We start from the raw sequence: 18,725 nt of genomic DNA, 5'->3' as shown, positions 1-18,725 counted from the left end.
TGCCCCCCACGCCCCCTCCCGTATCTTCGCCCATGGTTCCCCCTGCTATTTTCTGTTATTGCCTGTGACTGGAAGGGAGAAGACGCTCCTCATAAAGTGAACAAGGGTGCTGTGTTTTGGCGACTTTTGAAGTGGAGTAACTCTTATGTCACCAAAATGTGTTTGTTGTGACCCTGTGTACCATTATAGAAAATTTATCTGTCTAGACGTCTACTATCACTCCTGTAATTTTGGTGGTGGAATTCCGGGATACCCCTGTTGAGTTGGATTCGGAGAGATAATAATAAAATCTGAATTCATGAAGGGACTCACCGCAACAAAAGCATGCCCTTCCACTCCATTGGCCGTCGAGCGCTTCTTCTTCCTCTTCTTCTTGCGGTGCCTGTAACGTCGACTTTTGGCGATCTCGTGGTACTTCTCGCGTTTCCTGTCGTGTTCGCCGCTCTCCAGATTGCCCTTGTGCATGTCGTACAGCTTGGCTCGTCTATCGATCGAAACTTCTTCTGGCGTCTGTTCCTCGACGATGGCTCTCTCATCGAACAGCACGTAGTCCGTCAGTCTGTTGGGATCTGCGGATTTTGCTGCGTATCTGTACCTGGAACTTCTACGTTGGCGACGGAGATTTTGATATTCACGATTCTTGCGCCAATCTAGAGTGGCAAGAATGGTCAGAGTCATGTGGAGAATTTTAAATGGAGACATTAATCGAAATGGGCAAAGATTTATTTCCAACAAATGAACCATGAACTGCTAGAAACAAATTGAATTTTTATGTTAATCATCAGTTATGTTGATGATAGTAATAACAGTGCTAAAAGAAACCGCATTCAAATATACAAGTTCCTTCAATTTCAAGGAATTTTCTGAGTATTTATGAATGTATTGGGCACCCTGTGTGTACTACATTCACGTTTCCCCAATCGCGTAGAGCAGGGGTGCCCAACATTTCTCCAACTAGTTCCAATTTTTAGCCGCCTTAAACCTTAGGCCGGTATTACACTATAAAAGTTTGATAAAAGATCTTTTAGGAAACTTGGGGAAAAAAAACCAACCAATAAGCGTATTGCTTACATTTTCTAGTATGTATCAAATAGGATTATTGGTTGAAATTTTCTCAGGATTGCAAAAGACCTTTTGCTTAAACTTTTACAGTGCAATCCTGGCCTTGAGGATGATACTTTAAAATGTATGTTACGGTAAATGTGATAAATCGGTTATTATGCATACTTGCTATTAATAATCTTCGTAAGTTTCATAAATTTATCTCTTTTACCCGCGAGTATGCATAATACCCAAGCGTCTTTGATAAATTTTATTACTACGGAAAAAATTACCTTTTTACCGTCGATTATGTATAATTACCAAGTGGCGTTGGTAAATTTGATAAACACTTGAAATTTATCTCCTTTATTTGTGATTATGCGTAACTCCCTAATGCAATGGTTCTCAAACTTGATTTTTCTACCCGCGGCGCCCTTTTTCCCAATTCAATGTTCATCTGCAAGCCTCTCATATATATTGGTTCAATCCAATTACAGTGTTTTACAGACGAAATTTAAAATGGAATTTCAAAAAATTCCCACGTACATTAACAGATTTGAGTGTAACTTATGAGCAGACCATAATCCTTTATATCTTAGTTCACAACCTGCATTATTAACAGCTGAACGTACTGTAAAAATAACAAAACATTCCATTCATAGAATTTTTTTGCAATCGCGTTTGGAATATCGCATGAAATTTGCTCAAAATGTGACTTAAAAATGACTTTTTTCATATAAAATGACACAGTTAGCCCAAAATTTATTATTGTTTTCATCACTTTGGAACACTTTCTGCCAAAAAATTTAATTAAAGTTCGCTCCGGAACCATTTTATGAAATTATGAATTTTTTTAGGAAAATTTGACCATCACTTGAAATACACACATGGGTATCAAATTAATGTTTTAGTTGCCATTTTAAGAAATGTTTTGCCCACAAAAAGTTGTCTTGAGGTATCATAATCAGTTTATGGAGCACATGCTTTTAGACACTCGAAGACTCGGAGTACAGATGGCAACAAGTGAAATTAGTTTACGGTGTTTTAACCCTTTATAGGGCAAAATACCAAGAAATAGGTATTTATCATTTTTATAGTGGAAAAAGATCCACGAATGCATGTTATTTTTTATCCTATTTAAAAAAAAAGTGGGAAATTATAATCCAGGAGACCTATAACGGGTTAACAGATGGGCCAATAGATCCCGAAGCCAGGGACCCCAAAGGGAGCTTGCCCAAATTAAAATTTCAAATTCTCATCAAGCCTGAACTTCAAATAATAGTTATTTAATGTCAAATTTTACTGAGATAATTTTCAGAATTTCTGTGTATTCTGCAATAATATGTCATGTTGGATGCCGAATTCTATTCGAAAATCCTGTACCTAAAATCATGGCGCAAGTGGACCGTGTCTGGGTCCTAACCCAGGCCACAGAAATCTTTGAGCCCCCCCCCCCCGAAACCAGTGGTGCGATACATTCCCCTCCCATATACACAAGGGTAGGGATGATGTGGGGCCCATGGTGAAACAAAAGGATAGAAAATTATATTCTTAGCAGAGTCGTACGACACATCTCAGAAGATGTGATAAATGCGAAATTTGTCATTTTAGTTGAACAAATGCAAAGATTATGATAACAAATTTTTCATTCGTAAATTTTTTTTGCGAAACAATCACAAAATTTTTGATTTGAAAAATGTCTTCGTGGATGAATGTTATATATTTTTGATTTGAAAAATGCCTTCGCGGATGAATGTAATATATTTTTGATTTAAAAAATGTCTTCGCGGATGAATGTAATATATTTTTGATTTGAAAAATGTCTTCGCGGATGAATGTAATATATTTTTGATTTGAAAAATGTCTTCGCGGATGAATGTAATATATTTTTGATTTGAAAAATGTCTTCGCGGATGAATGTAATATATTTTTGATTTGAAAAATGTCTTCGCGGATGAATGTAATATATTTTTGATTTGAAAAATGTCTTCGCGGATGAATGTAATATATTTTTGATTTGAAAAATGTCTTCGCGGATGAATGTAATATATTTTTGATTTGAAAAATGTCTTCGCGGATGAATGTAATATATTTTTGATTTGAAAAATGTCTTCGCGGATGAATGTAATATATTTTTGATTTGAAAAATGTCTTCGCGGATGAATGTTATATATTTTTGATTTGAAAAATGCCTTCGCGGATGAATGTAATATATTTTTGATTTCAAAAATGTCTTCGCGGATGAATGTAATATATTTTTGATTTCAAAAATGTCTTCGCGGATGAATGTAATATATTTTTGATTTGAAAAATGTCTTCGCGGATGAATGTAATATATTTTTGATTTGAAAAATGTCTTCGCGGATGAATGTAATATATTTTTGATTTGAAAAATGACTTCGCGGATGAATGTAATATATTTTTGATTTGAAAAATGACTTCGTGGATGAATGTAATATATTTTTGATTTGAAAAATGTCTTCGCGGATGAATGTAAAATTTTTGATTTGAAAAATGTCTTCGGATGAATGTAATATATTTTTGATTTGAAAAATGTCTTCGGATGAATGTAAAATTTTTGATTTGAAAAATGTCTTCGGATGAATGTAAAATTTTTGATTTGAAAAATGTCTTCGTGGATGAATGCAATATATTTTTGATTTGAAAAATGTCTTCGCGGATGAATGTAATATATTTTTGATTTGAAAAATGTCTTCGCGGATGAATGTAATATATTTTTGATTTGAAAAATGTCTTCGCGGATGAATGTAATATATTTTTGATTTGGAAAATGTCTTCGCACAGTGAATAAATGCGGAATTTACGACTTGGAATTTTTTATTTTGTGAAATTTGGACTTTTTATTCCAGAAATTTACCGTATTACTTAATATTGATCCAACTTACGCCTTTTGCGGACGTTAATCATCGACTTGAACGGTACAGCCCCGGTTTCGTCATCCGGATTACCGCACCTGGATTCACTCATGATCTTCAACGTCGGCACGTCAAGTCGTCCAGTTATCGGCATGTTATACGTGTGCTGATACTTCTTGATAGCCTTCCGGACTTCCTCATCACCGCAGCCCCTACGGCCGTGACGTCCGTGACGCTGGTGTGACGGGCCGCGTCTCCTGTGATGGTTGTTGTGACCGTTACCAGAGCACCTCAGATATCCATACCTCTTTAGCAGTTCCTGGTAAGGGGAAAATAATCGTGGACATCACACAAAACATATTCGACATAAAAAGCCATTAGTGACATACGTCCATAGGGTTACCATATATATATGGCAACCCTACATAATAAATACACGTCCCATATTTTAGAGGATATTCCCATATTTTCACGTAATTTTGGCCATCCTGACTTTCTTTAAAATAAAAATATCCTGTTTTTTATCCTGTCCACGTATTTTTAACGAAGTTAACTTGAATTTTTATTCAAGGGATGAATCTTCCAACTCATAAACTAAACTAAGGTAAGAAAATTCAGCCACATATTTTCCATGGCAAACATTTTATTCGGTGGAATTCATTTTAATCCACTGCAATTTGCAGTAATGTTTCATTTCTTGCCATTGGCGACTTTTCAGTGAGCAATATTTGGCAACCTTGCTTACGATTGGCGATAATTGGCAGTGTCGCGTATTTTGAATCTAAATGTCTCATATTTTTCTCGAGAAAATATGGTCAGCTCAGAAATGACCGGCAGTTATTATGACCTCTTATTTAACTACGACCTCTTATACATATAGGTTGTATAGGAGGTCGTGGTTATATACGCCACATGTAAAGGGTGATCATTCGTTTCGTATTCCCGTTTTTCACGTAATTTTGGACATCCCTACTAGTTTTTATCAAGATGTCCTTTTTTTTCATGCATTTACAACAAAGCCACCTTTAATTTTTATTCTCCGTTGAAATCAGGATTAATGTTACCAAAAACTATTTGTATTTGTAGTCTGACCATATTTTCGTGGGAAAAATACAAGACATTGGTACTCCAAACATGGGACATCGTCAATTATCGCCAAAAATGATGTTGAAAGTGAACAATGTTGCTAACAATTGCTGAAATCACTGAAAAAACGCTAAAGGCGGATAATTAAGTACTACCAGCGCTGTTTTAAGGCATCTGCCCACCCGAGCACGGCCCAGGGGCCTCAAGAGAAAAGGAGTTTCACAAAAATGAGATATGGTTGAAATTTTCGAAAATTTGTCTGGTAGGGCCTGAGAAAAATCACTTGGGCCGGGGGCCCATGATGCTCTTAAGACGGCTCTGAGCACTACTGCAAATTGCATTGGTTTAAACTGTATTTTACGAAATAAAACGTTTAAATGAGAAATATATGGGATGAATATTATAATTTTAGTCGTAATATAAAGTTCGTAAGCAGGGAAGATAATTTCATTCCTTGATTTCAATAAAAAAAAAACAATTCAAGTAGACTTATTTTCGTTCAAAATACGTGAAAAAAAAACGGGACATTGCTAAAAATGGTCGAGATGGCTAAAATTACGGGGAAATACGGGAATAACCATGAATAAGAGTACATATATATACTTACATATATTTCATGTTAAACGTTTTAGTTCGTAAAATTGATTATAAGCCACTGAAATTTGTAATGGTGTTTCATTCCCCGCCATTGGCGATTTTTCAAGAGATAGTTGGCAACTTTGCTTAGTTTTGGGCAAAATTTTTAGCTATGTCGAGTTTTTACCATATTTCTAATTTCAATTTCCCGTATTTTTATCGAGACAGTATGGTCAGCCTCATAGGCGTACGCAGAATTCTCAAGAGAGGGGGTTAGAACCCCAAACCCCCCCCCCTTTGCGTACGCCAATGGTCAGCCTACACGTGCACACTTCCCCGCGAGACATCTCGAGAACATATTACACATCCTTGAAATATATGAATATGATTATGCAAATGATGCGCATGGTATACATATATGTGAATTGCAAATATTTTTCAATCTTTTCCCCGAGTTTTTTCTACAAACAAACTGGAATAGGAAAAGTGTTTTCCTGAAATGTTTCGGGAATTTCGCGTTTCCAGGAAAAAAAAAAAAATTCTGCTCAAATCAAATTTTCAGTTCCGCTCACTTTGTTTCAAACAGAGTCCGGGAGAAAAATGGAATTTCCATGTTTTCATCTGGATCCTATTCATGAGGTAATATACTTTTTTAAAACTGTTTCAGATTTTATATTCCAAGTTCCGGGACGGGAAAATAAGAAATGGGAGGCAATGCCCTGGAAATATGTGTTGAAATCAGTTTTTTTTGGTTGGGAAGAATAGATATGGAGCCCATCCGTTCGATGGATAGAAATTACGGTTTTGTTTTGTTCGTGCGTTGTAAGCTGCGTGAGAATGCATTCTACTTTATTCCTTTCTTTCACTGATGAAAACCCCGTTTTTGCATGTGTTACGGTGGACACAAACCCACACACGCACACGCACCCATCGTTGGTGAATTTGATGATTACCAGAAGAATTAACACTTTTATCCGCGATTGCGCGTAATACTCAAGCTTAGCGCGTAAATTTGATAAATACTGGAAATTTATCGTTTTTACCGGTGATTATGGGTAATACCCTAGTCCAGTGTGATTAGTGAATTTGATAAATACTTAGAAAAAATCCGAAAGAGTCTAGTGTGTTGATAAGTATAGCTGGATCCCGATATAACGAATTCCCATTTAATGAATTTCATGATTAAAATCATGATTTTATGGTTAAAAATTCGTTAAATCAAAGCGTTTGTTTGTTAGGCGAGAGTTCGTTATATCGGGGTGTGATCGTAGAATTTACCAGATAGGAGTGATTAGTGATTATTAGAGTTATTTCGGGGATGTTCGGAAAAATTCGTTAAAACAGAGTTCATTTTATCCGGTTCAGACTCTGGCTCACAAGTGCGGTCATCTGATTGATAAATACTATCACGGCAATGAAACCAATTTATCACATTCGCTAACAGAAAATGGTGATTATGAATAGCAACCGGCAAATGTCATGAATTTAGGAAGATTTATCATGTTTATACCAACGACGCTTGGGTATTATACATAATCACCGGTTAAAGTGATCAATTCAGAGAAATTTATCAAACTCACTATAGTGATCGGCGATTATGCATAACAACCCAGATTTATCACATTCACCGTAACATATACAGTATGATATTCAGGACTTTTCGCCCCGACTGAGTAAGTGAGCGATTGAGAAAGTGACTGCATGAGTGAGTAAGTGGCAATATGGGCGACCAAGTGAGTGTATAACCGTGTGAGTGACGAAGTGGGTGGATGAGTGATAGTATGGGTGGCCAAGTGAGTGAGTGAGATAACGGGTGATCAAGTGAGTGAGTGAGATAACGGGTGATCAAGTGGGTGAGTGACATAACGGGTGATCAAGCGAGTAGTGGAGTGAACGTGTGATTAACTCACTCGCTCGTTTGTTCATCATTCACGAACTTCCTGAGTCGTTCGTCCTCCAACAAAACGCTGTTGCTCATTCACCCACGCGCTTGGTCACTCAGCCATTCACTTGGTTCGGTCAGGGGACGAAACGTACCGGAGACACAACGTACCAGGGGTGAAATGTCGAGGACCAAGTTTCCATAAACCTCATAATACATGGAATGCTTACAGGTTAGCATACCTCTAGATATCCTTGAGTCTTTCGTACATAAAAATGGCACAGAAGGCCAGTGCCGTCTTAAGGCATGGGCCCACCCGGGCACGGCCCGGGGGCCTCAAGTGAAGAGGGGCCTAAGAAAAATTAGACCTGGTTGAAATTTTCAAGAATTTGTTCAGTAGGGCCTCAGAAAAATCAATTGGCCCGGGGGTCCATCATACTCTTAAGGCGGCCCTGTGCAGAAGGCACGTAAAGCTTTAGGTATGTGTTGAAACTTCCCAAAAAGTGCGCAAGAGGAGTGTGCACTCGCTAAAAATGAATTCATGGTTGATAGGTTTGAAAGATAGATAATTACAAAGTAAAACATATTCTATTTGCAAGGCTTGACAAATGAAACCAATCAACTGATCAGTTGCAATCGCTCGAGTGTGACCGATGTGTCGCATTATTCAAGTTTTATAAAATAACTTTTATGAGACTTTTATAGCGTAATCCCCAGTTTGATAAAATTCCTTCTATAAAACTTGAAAAATTCAACCAATAAAACTCATAGGTTACATTTGTGCAAATGCAACCGATAATCTTATTGGTTGAATTTTTCAAATTCTATAAAATAACTTTTAGAAAACTTTTATATTGTAATCCCGGCCTAAGGCTGGCATTACACTATAAAATTCCTTTTTATAAAACTTGAAATCTGCTACAAATAAGATCATCGGTTGCATTTTCTAGAATGTAGCCAATAATCTTATTAGTGACATTTTTCAAGTTGACCTTCATCAAACTTTTATAGTGTAATCCCATGCTAAGACACTGGTTAAGAATTTCTTGAAGACCATCGGATATTATTCTGAGCATTCTGTATAAAAGTTCGGTTAGGCCGACTTTTCCAACACTTCTCCCAAGAAGAACAGCAATGATTCAAGATATGAATAAAAAAAAATGTCTTCAGAGAAAATTACATGCGTTTGAACATCTCTTGTTATATAGTAGAACTGTTCACAAAAGAGGATTAGGAGGCCCGTGTACAGTGTGCTCGAAAGTAGAGGATGTCCCGACCACTATATTCGAGAGCTCGGAATATGAAGATTACAGTTCGATAAAAAGTGCTTAATTTTTGAAGGGAGGATAAGCGTTTGAAATTTTATATAGTCTTTATATTTTAGTTTGGCCGGAATTACATTGTAAAAATTTTATAAAAGTTTTTTTTTCATACAAAACTTGAAAAATGTAACTGATAAACGTATCGGTTACATTGGAGGGAAGAATTTCAGAAAAATTTAGAATTAGTGAGAAAAATAGCATATTAATCAATGAGAGAAATAATTCAGTAATTTCTAATAGAAATATTATTTCAAAATCAATGAAAGAGTAACTCTTCATAATTATTGAAAGAAATAATTTCAAGATAAATTGAGTGGGAAAATAATTCCAGAATTCTGAAATAAATAATTACAGAATCATCTAAAGCGATTTCAGATTGAGATTAATCAGTAATCAATCAAAAACTTGATAACAAATTAACTTGATCAATTAAATTTTATCTTGAAATCAATTTCGAGAATTGGAGGAAAATATTATTTCGGAACTAAGCAAAATTGATTAAATCTGAAAAAAAAAATCATTCTTAAACTAATGTAAAATTATTTTAAAATAATGCAAAATTATTTTAGAACTAATAACAAAATTATTTTAGAACTAATAACAAAATTATTAGTTTTAACAAAACTAACAAAACAAAACTAATGCAAAATTATTTTAAAACTAATGGGAAATTTTTCTAAAACTAATGGGAAATTTTTCTAAAACTAATGGGAAATTTTTCTAAAACTAATGGGAAATTTTTCTAAAACTAATGGAAAATTTTTCTACAACTAATGGAAAATTTTTCTAAAAAATAATGGAAAATTATTTTAAAATTAGGAAAAGAGGAGAGAGAGAGAGTTATATTAAAATTAATGAAATAAACATAAATTCAGAATTAATGGAAAAACTCAGTATTTTTATGATAGAAATAATTTCAGAATTAGTGGAAGGTTTCGATAGTTTGGGGCCCTGGGCTCCGATGACCCCAACTTTGATTAAAGTCAGCGTGGGCTGGTGTGAAACAAGTTTCGTAAAATATACATTTTGTTAATCAGAAATATTTGATAAAAATTTTTAAATTAAAAATAGACCGATAGGCCTCCGAGTTGTTCCTGTTGACGATTTTGGGTCGCAGCTGAAAAAAGTTAAGAAGTCCTGGTTTATAGACATGAGCTATTGGACACGAATGAACTATTGGACAATAATTAGACACGAACGTTAAGTTCGTTATATCGGGATCCGATTGTGATAATACGGGGGTGTGTGTCTTTTCCCAAACCAACTCCCGTATAACGAGTTATTTCAGAAGTACGAGTATTTGTCTTGATCTTAATCCCGATGTAACGATTTTCCTCGATTTAATGAATAAAAATGTCGGTTTTTCTTGGATCGTTAAATCGGGTATTTATTTCGTATATAGTAAAATTTTGTTTGAATGGTGTAAATAAATATTGGATTAGAATACCCACCTCAGCTTTTTCCTTGGAGGTGACGAGATTCCTGTCATTGAGATCCCTGAACTCGACGTTGTCGCTGCGATCCCTCGTATGGAAGAACTGCTCCGAAGCGACCAAGGGTCCCAACAACAGTAGACAAACCACGGTGACGTAGTTCGTCGATGGATCAAGTCTCATGTTGGCATCTCCTTGATGAAGTTTCTAAAAAAGAAATAAAAATACAAATAACATTAGCTGTCCATGTGTTGTTTCCATGGCCCTAATGTTTTAAGTCGTTGATACTCCAATGATTATCAACATTTCATAATTCAGGATTGGAAAATTTATCCGATGGTTTTTCCTCCGGCATTTCGTACCCAGGATGTTTCCTATCACTACTGGCACTTTTCCACTCTAACCTCCACCCCCCCCCCTTCCCCCGAGCGGACATTTCGCCCCCTAACGTTTGTCTACCGACACTTTGTCCCCATGGGCGTTTCACTCCTGGTATTTTCGATCTTTACCTTCGGCTCCTGACGTTTCGTTCTCAGACATTTCACTCCTGACGTTTACCCGCCGGCATTTCGTCCTCAAAGACGTTTCACCCTTGGTATTTCTGCCCCCAACGGACTTTTCGCCCCTGACAATTGTTCTCCGACATTTCATTCCCAGGATGTTTCACTCCTGTCCCTTTTTGCCCCTGAAATTTCACCCCCAGAAATCTTTCAAGTTCCCTGACCATAGATGTGGCTCATCAGGGGTAAGTTCTCGACTTTTTCAACTGCCTCATGCCACTGTGCTGTATCTATTCTAATCCCATTGATATTGCCCAAATTTTGGGGCTTCGCAGGCTTGCGGGAAATGCTCACGATGACAAAGGGAGGGATCTCGAAACCTTTGCGGGAAGTTTCTTTCCCTGGATTCGAGCTCAATATGATGCAGGCAATGATGGTCTTGTTGAGGACTATGAAGTTATTGGACAGTTATTGGATGTAATTTCAGTGTATGTCGAGTATCTGGTAGAGCAATCGAATAGAGAAATATGCCGTTTTCTAGTAATTGAAGCTGTCCGATTTTTTAATAATTTGGATGGTTTTGATTGTATACATAAACATTCGCTTTGAAACAGATGGTAAATTGCTAGTAATTAGTAAAAAAGGTAGGCCTATACATAAAGCAAAATGTGTTAAGGAAAGTCAAAATTTTTTGGATGAAAATAGTGTTTTCTTAGTACCAAATTCAAATAGTGATACTAATGGTTGCCATTTGGTATGTCATGCTCAAACCTCAGTTTTTACTAACGGTTGTGTCTCTGTGGAGGATACTAAATCTTTGGATAAACATGGTATTTCTTCTATTAATGACACTAATAAATATAGTGATGCTAATGATCGTCAGTGTGTAATGCTCATATTTCTGAAGGTATAATTAGTGATGGTGCCACCTTGAATGTCACAAAATGTTTTGATGAAAATAGTGTTTCTATTGGTGATAATTGACATATATTGTGGCACAAATGTTTATAATTTAATGTGTGATGCTCGAACTTAGAAGATGTTCCTCAGGTCGGGATTACACTATAAAAGTTTGATCAAATCCCTTTTATAAAACTTGAAAAATCCAGCCAATAAATCTCATAGGTTACATTGGAGCAAATGCAAACGATTTTCTTACAGGTTGAATTTTTCAAATTTTGTAAAAGAACTTTTAGAAAACTTTTATAGTGTAATACCGGCGTAATAATAGTGCCACTCTGAATGGAAAAAGAAATTTGGATGTAAATTGTGTCTCTACTACTAATGATACTGATATATATGGCTGCTCTACTGATTTTCTCTCAGAGTGTAATGCTCAAACCACTGAAATTATTCTTAATGGTGTGGTATCACTTCGCACGATAAAACTGATGTTGTAAATGATTCATTGCATTCTAACAAAGATTTGTTGAAATATAATGTTTGTGCACATGTTGATATACGTGCTTCTGTGCACACTAATGCTCCACAGCACTGCGTTCATAGGCGGAGATAGACTTGGAAGTCTGGGGGGAGGCACGATGATGATGATGTCAATTAATCTATACGTATATACATTAGATCAGTTGACTTCACCTTTGATGCTGGGGGGAAATGCCCCCCCCCCGTATCTCCACCCATGATTGCGTTGCTGGCGTTGGCGGTACTGATTATGCTAAAATTCATAAAAGACTCCTAGAGTGAAATAATCACTGAATGTAATGTTCTTTTGAAAAAAAAAACTCATGTTGACAGTATACAATTGTCAGCTGACTCGAGAATTAGTGGCTATAACACAGTCTGCCACTTCAAACTGTTTCTAGAACAAGAATACGTACGCTAATGACAGGTTAGCTACAGCGAAAAGAGGTGGCCCCTCTGTCATAGCCGTTCTCAATATATCTGATTACCTTATTAGTCCTGATTCCCTGAGCAGTGGTTGCGGTTTGGACTGTTTAATATCTTTGGTATTAGAATTTCTAATGTCTTCTACTCCTCTGAGTACTTCTGATCCCATGAATGTTACAGAGAATGATGACGACATGGTGGGAACTCCTAAAAATTCTGATGCTAATGTCAATAATATCATAAGTGATGTTGAGTGTAAATCCTTCTCTGAGATGCAAAATAGTGTGTTAAAAAATAAAACGAGTGAAACTAGAAAAAATAGGAAATATCTAAGAAAAAAGTCTAAAAATAATTATTGTGATGAAAATCTTGTTAATGAATCTGTAATTGATTTTATGAACAGTGAAGATGCAAACGCTGACATTGTTGGTGATAATGCGACATTTAAAGCAAATAGAAAGAAAAAAGGGAAGAATATAAAAAGAAAAAGATCCCTACTTATATGATGCTGCTACTAGTGGACTTTCAGCAGCTGAGTTAAAAGGACAGATGGAACCTGTAAATTTTCCAAAAAGATGACAATAAGAATAAACTCTGACAAGCTCAAGTGAAGTTTTCCAAAAAAACTACGACCCATCAGCTTGGCAAAAGACATTTCTGGTGTCAAAGTGGACCCAAATCAACCCAGACAAAGTGGTTCTGGGTTCGAGTGGCGCCGTGGTAAGATGCTCGTCTTCCGCTGTGAAGGTTACCATCAAGGTATATGGGTTCGAATCCGGGCACATAGAACGTTAGAAGCAAGTTCTTTAACTACCGAGCCTAGGGCGACCACCGATAGATGGAGCCTTCATTTCCCACCCAACTCCTCCGGTTGGAAAGTGCCTTATGGCGATATATGACCGGAGTTGGTGTGCGTAAAGCAGTATGGGTGGTTCGCAAGCAGACTTTATTAGAATTAATTTTTTTTTAATCAATGTTTTTTCTTATGAAATATATTTTTTTTTTTGCTGTGGCTTTCAACAGTCCCTCATCCCCGACCCCCTCTCGCTCGGCAATTTCAGCAGTAATTATGAAATTGAATTTTTTGACTAAATTTAGCGATACCTCGTATTTTATCTCCATCCCGTAGGATCGCGATTTCCGGGGATTTTCCACGATGGTGTATGTTCAACCCATGTATGAAGGTATAATTTTTATTTGAATCCATGTGGACATTACTAAAACCAATTACAAAGGTTGAGTAATTTTATATTGTCGGAATTGCTTTTTATTAGAATTAATTTTATCAAGCAATTCTAACTCAATGAAAACTTACTCAACATTTGTAATGGATTTTAGTAATCCACGTGGATTAAAATAAAAATTATACCTTCATACTTGGGTTGAACATACATCATCGGGGAAAATGTCGGGGATGGCGATAAAATACGGAGTATCACTAAATTTAGTCAAAATATGTAATTTATTAACTTAAATGCAATTCCCTAATTACTAACTGAAATTGGTGAGCGGGCGGGGGGGGGGGATGAGGGACTGTTACAAGGCGCAGTAAAAAAATGTATTTCGCAGGAAAAAAATATTCAAATGGTCAGATGGCAATATTTCATTAGAAGAGTACTATCACGGCGTACTATAATGGGTAAAGTACTATCGGGGTTTAGCGGGCTATAGCCCAGGACGGCAAGTTCAGAGGGGTGACAAATTTGAGGAATGAATTGTCAAAAAAACTAGGAGAATGTCGGCGAAATTTGTATAATCCTCAATAAATCCGCTTCTGCCCAGACAGCAAGTAACTAGGTCAGTGAGTGACTTAGAGAGTGAGCAAGCGTGTGAATGACCAAAAGAGTGACCTACAGAGAGAGAGGGACCATGTTAGTCACTGATTTATAGAGCGTGTGCAAGTATGTGAATGGACTAGAACACATGTAAACGTGATCAAAAGAGCGACCTATAAAGCAAGAAGCCATGTCAGTGAGCGACCAAGAGCGTGAGCAAGTACCTGAGCGACAAAAGCAGTGTACAATCATGAGAGTAACTAAAACAATGTGCAAGCACGTGAATGACCAAAGGGTGACTTAGAGAGTGTGTGAGCGTGGGAATGACCAAAAGAGTGACTTAGAAACACCGGTGTACTAGCGGGGGGGGGGGGAAAGAGGGAAAGCGGGTTAGCACATGGTGGTGAACTCAAGGAAAGAGTAGTCGAGAAAGTTATACCAGAATGGGAGAAGGGCGGCAAAATTCGTTTAACCAGCAGGCGGAAAAACTAGAAACGTCTGAGTTAAGTTAAACTGGGATCTTAAATACGTTCAACGTTGAATTGAATACATTAAACGTTGAATACGTTAAACTGGGATCTTAAACAGGGTAAAATACGGGACATCACCGATTGTCATCAAGAACGTTGGAAGAAATAAGGATAATCACCAGTGTTATTAAATTTGCTGAAAAATCGCGAAAAAATGTTGAACCTAAAAAATATGTGAGATGAATATTTATTGTCATAATTGTCATAATATAATTTACATATTATGAAACCGCTGTACATTCATGACCTTAGAAAATGTTACAAATTCAATATTTATTGTATAAAAAAAAATGGGAACAACTAAAATTAAAGGAATGTCCTGTAATACGGGACACAAGAGAGAGTGGCCCGTCAAATTATTTCAGACATTCTACTAGACCAGTGATTCTCAACGTAGGCGTTAACGCCCCCCTGTCGGCGATGGAAAGTTCCAGGGGCAGTAGAAGCTACGGGTATAACATAGGATCCTATGGGTTTGATTGCGTTGGGGAGCGATGGGAGGAAAAATTTCTGAAGGGGCCGAGAGATTGGACAAAAAAAGTTGGGAAACTATGTACTAGACCAGCGGTTCTCAACCTTTCTTGACTCGCGGAGCCTATTCAGTTCATAATTTTTATGTCGGAGCCCTGTTTGATTCGAGGAGCCCTTTTTGTATATAATTTTGTACCCTGTAGGCCTCTTTTTTTTTCATTTATCTATCAAATTTACTTATTTATTTCATTTTCCTTGAGTCACCGTGGAGCCCCTGGGAAGTGCACACGGAGCACCGGTTGAGAACCGCTCTACTAGACCATAGTTTCCCAAAATTTTTCGTTCCAACGCCCCCTTCTTCATAAAAGTGTTCTTCTCATCGCCCCCCCCCCCAAACCCAAGCATAGGATCCTAAACTAAACCCAAAAATTATACTTCCCCCGGACCTTTCCATCACCCCCTAAAGGGATGATATTGCCCACTTTGGGAAACATCGTACTAGACCTCGGGTTCAGAGACGTTGAGGAAACGTTTCATCAGTGATTCGAAAGTAATCTTTTAAGATTGTGAATCGATCAGCGCTAAGTTTTGTTTGGTGGCCAACAGCTGATTATAACTTCGGGTAATCTCTGGTAGGGATTCGGATACACTCGCGGGCTTTGGAGACCCCCTGAATCCGCCCGAGGCCGTACTGGAAAAGGTACGCTTGACGCAGGTGTTCGAATAATAGGTTTTTGAGACGTTGAAACAGCCGATATAATTCTTCAAAAAAAAGAGGAGAGTTATACATGCATATGCATATAATGAGGGAGTGACAAAATCGGAAACACTGCATGAAAGAAAAATCACACGTGGTTATTTTTTTTTAACGTTCCATCTACCCTCGAAGCAATTCTCACATTTGCATCCGAAAACAGGTGCGTGGGAATATTTCTTTGAATATAATCCCTTGTGGGGTTGCTTACGGAAATGGGAATCGTGTTATTCAGATACACATGCCATACAGGCCGTCACAGATTTTTTGCCTGTCAAGGAGATCATTTTAGACTTTGAAAACACGTAATTCTAATTACAAAGCATTTTCAGTGCCTCCGTTTTAAAATATGGTACTTTTTTTAAGGGTTTATATGCGTAAGGAAATTACATGGAAGGCTTTTCGTGCAGTCGTTCTATGCGGAAACACCCAATTAATAAAATGTGGATCCTGTTTTGAAGAGTAATTAAAGAGAATATTTTCTTTAATGAAATATGTATTCTTTAGGGGGAATGAAGGTATAGACTTTTTTGGTGAGTTGCTATTGACTTGAAAACTCGATTTTGAAGTGTGGTGAGATGAAAGGAAGTTTTAGTAAATTGTTTTATATTACTGGATTTACATCATTTTATTATTTAGGTATTATTGTTGATTAGCATTCAGTTTTTTGTATTCTATTTCCTTCATTTGTGTGCATTTTATTTACTTCATTTTAAATACATTTTGCTTCCTTCATTTCATTCCTTTCATTTGTATACGTTATTTCCTTCTTTTGTATATTTTATTTATGTATATATAATTTGTATATTTTAATATTTTATTTCCTTGTGTTTATTTAATTTGTATATTATATTTCTACCATTTGTATATTTTATTTCTTTGATTTGAATATTTTTTCATTTCCTTCATTTATTCTGTTACTTCAGTTTGCTAATTTTTGTTTTGACTTGCTGGACCTTCCTATTTCAAGAGATGATACGCGAAAAAAGCTTATTGTACCTTAACCAGATCAAAATCAAGGGCACGAACATAGTGAACGCTGGTTTCCGATTTCCGGAATCATCAGAGTTATCGATTGGTTAAAAACCTGAATTTCAAGTTTTTCTAACCAATCGGCATCGACTTTGCAGAATTGAAAACCAGCGTGCACACTATATACATAAATATATATGTGTATTTGTGCCCTAATATGCGTATGAAGCTTGTTTAGCTTAGAAATGCGTATAAAGTATAAAGCTTGTAGAGAGAACATGGACAGGCGTATGAAGCTTGTTTAACCTAGGTATACGTAGAAACTTGCGTGTCTTAGAAAAGCGTCCGAGCGTACATGCAGAGTACCCACAGAAGTGCGTAAAAGGGGCACGTACCCTCTCTTAGAAGGCGTAGAATGCTTGCCTATTCTTGGAGGTTTAGTATGCCAGTTTAGTCCTAGACATGCGTATGAAGTTTGTGTATACCTTTAAATGTTTAGGAAGCTTCGACATCACTCGAAATGCGTACGAGGTTCGTCTAGTCCGAGAAATGCATGTAAGAAAGTGTTGCGTATCACACAAAAGTACGTAGAAGGAGCACATATCCCTTTTGATGAGTTATAACCTAACAACGGTCCAATCAATATTGCAAGAAATTTCTGATATAGGTCGCCATCTACCCCTTGATACCCCTTGACAGCGTAGGAAACTTGTCTATTGCTAGAGATGAGATGGGTAGAATGCTTGTTTAACGCTAGGCATGTGTATGAAGCTTGCGTGCTACCCAGAAATGCGTAGAAAACTTGCGTACCCCGAGAAATGTGTTGCGTACTTTCAAAAATGCGTAAAAGGAATTTTTATGCGCAAGAGACTTGCCTTTTCTCTGTATGCGTAGAAAGCCACTTAACCCAAGAGACGAGATGCGTAGGATGCAAGTTTACCAGACATGCATATGACGCACGCATACCCTTTTAGAATAGCGTCGAAGTCATGCGTACTCCTCAAATTTGCGTAGGAGGCTTTCGCATCCCGTTGAAACGTAGAAATTTGAGTATTGCTAGAGATACGCAGGAAGCTTGCTTATCCCTACAAATCTGTCAGAGGAATGTATTGCCCCCCCCCCTCCCCCAGAAGTGCGTAGAAGGCATTGAAATGCATATGAGATTCACCTGAACTTGGAAATGCATAGAGGGCTTACTTAGCCTAGATTTGAGACGCGTAGGACTCTGGTTTACTTAAGACATACGTATGAAGCATACGTGCCCCTAAAAGTACATACGTCGAGTCGATCTCGTGGGTACCTCTTGGAATGCGTAGGAAGCTCAAATATGTATTTAGAATTGCGTGGAAGTTCGTATTTCTCTCAAACGCCTTGCATATATGCATACAACAACCCCCCCCCGGCCCCCGAGGGACCGACATGCGTATGAGGCTCGCTTACCCTCAGGAAATGCGTGAAAGGTGAGCGCGTACCCACTCGATATGTTTAGGAAATGAGCAAGAGACTTCCACGCCGTGGAAGTGTGTGAACTCTTAGAAATTGCGAGCGAAGCTTGATTATATATTTTGCACGTTTTTACTACTTTGCTAGTTGTTTCCCGCTAATGATTATCATTTTTCACTTAACCGTCAGGGGGGTAGCGCGTACCATTTTCGGACA

At 37.2% G+C, this 18,725-nt stretch overlaps 1 protein-coding gene across 1 annotated transcript in view; it reads right to left on the bottom strand.

The window, feature by feature from the left end:
- LOC149083939 (matrix metalloproteinase-21-like) overlaps positions 1–18,725 on the bottom strand; it is a 56,334-nt gene that overhangs the window by 15,663 nt on the left and 21,946 nt on the right. The window contains exons 2-4 of the mRNA XM_089234314.1: positions 10,235–10,423; positions 3,948–4,236; positions 313–650 (exon numbers count right to left, since the gene is read on the bottom strand). Of these exons, the coding sequence (XP_089090440.1) occupies positions 313–650; positions 3,948–4,236; positions 10,235–10,399 (792 nt within the window). The 5' untranslated portion in view covers positions 10,400–10,423. The remainder of the gene's footprint in view (positions 1–312; positions 651–3,947; positions 4,237–10,234; positions 10,424–18,725) is intronic.

The sequence above is a fragment of the Pholcus phalangioides genome, unplaced genomic scaffold (assembly GCF_987345545.1).
Source record: "Pholcus phalangioides strain wild (caught in Gottingen) unplaced genomic scaffold, Ppha-v1.0 ptg000008l_1, whole genome shotgun sequence".
Taxonomy (NCBI): domain Eukaryota; kingdom Metazoa; phylum Arthropoda; class Arachnida; order Araneae; family Pholcidae; genus Pholcus; species Pholcus phalangioides.
This window is presented reverse-complemented; position numbering and strand designations above follow the sequence as displayed.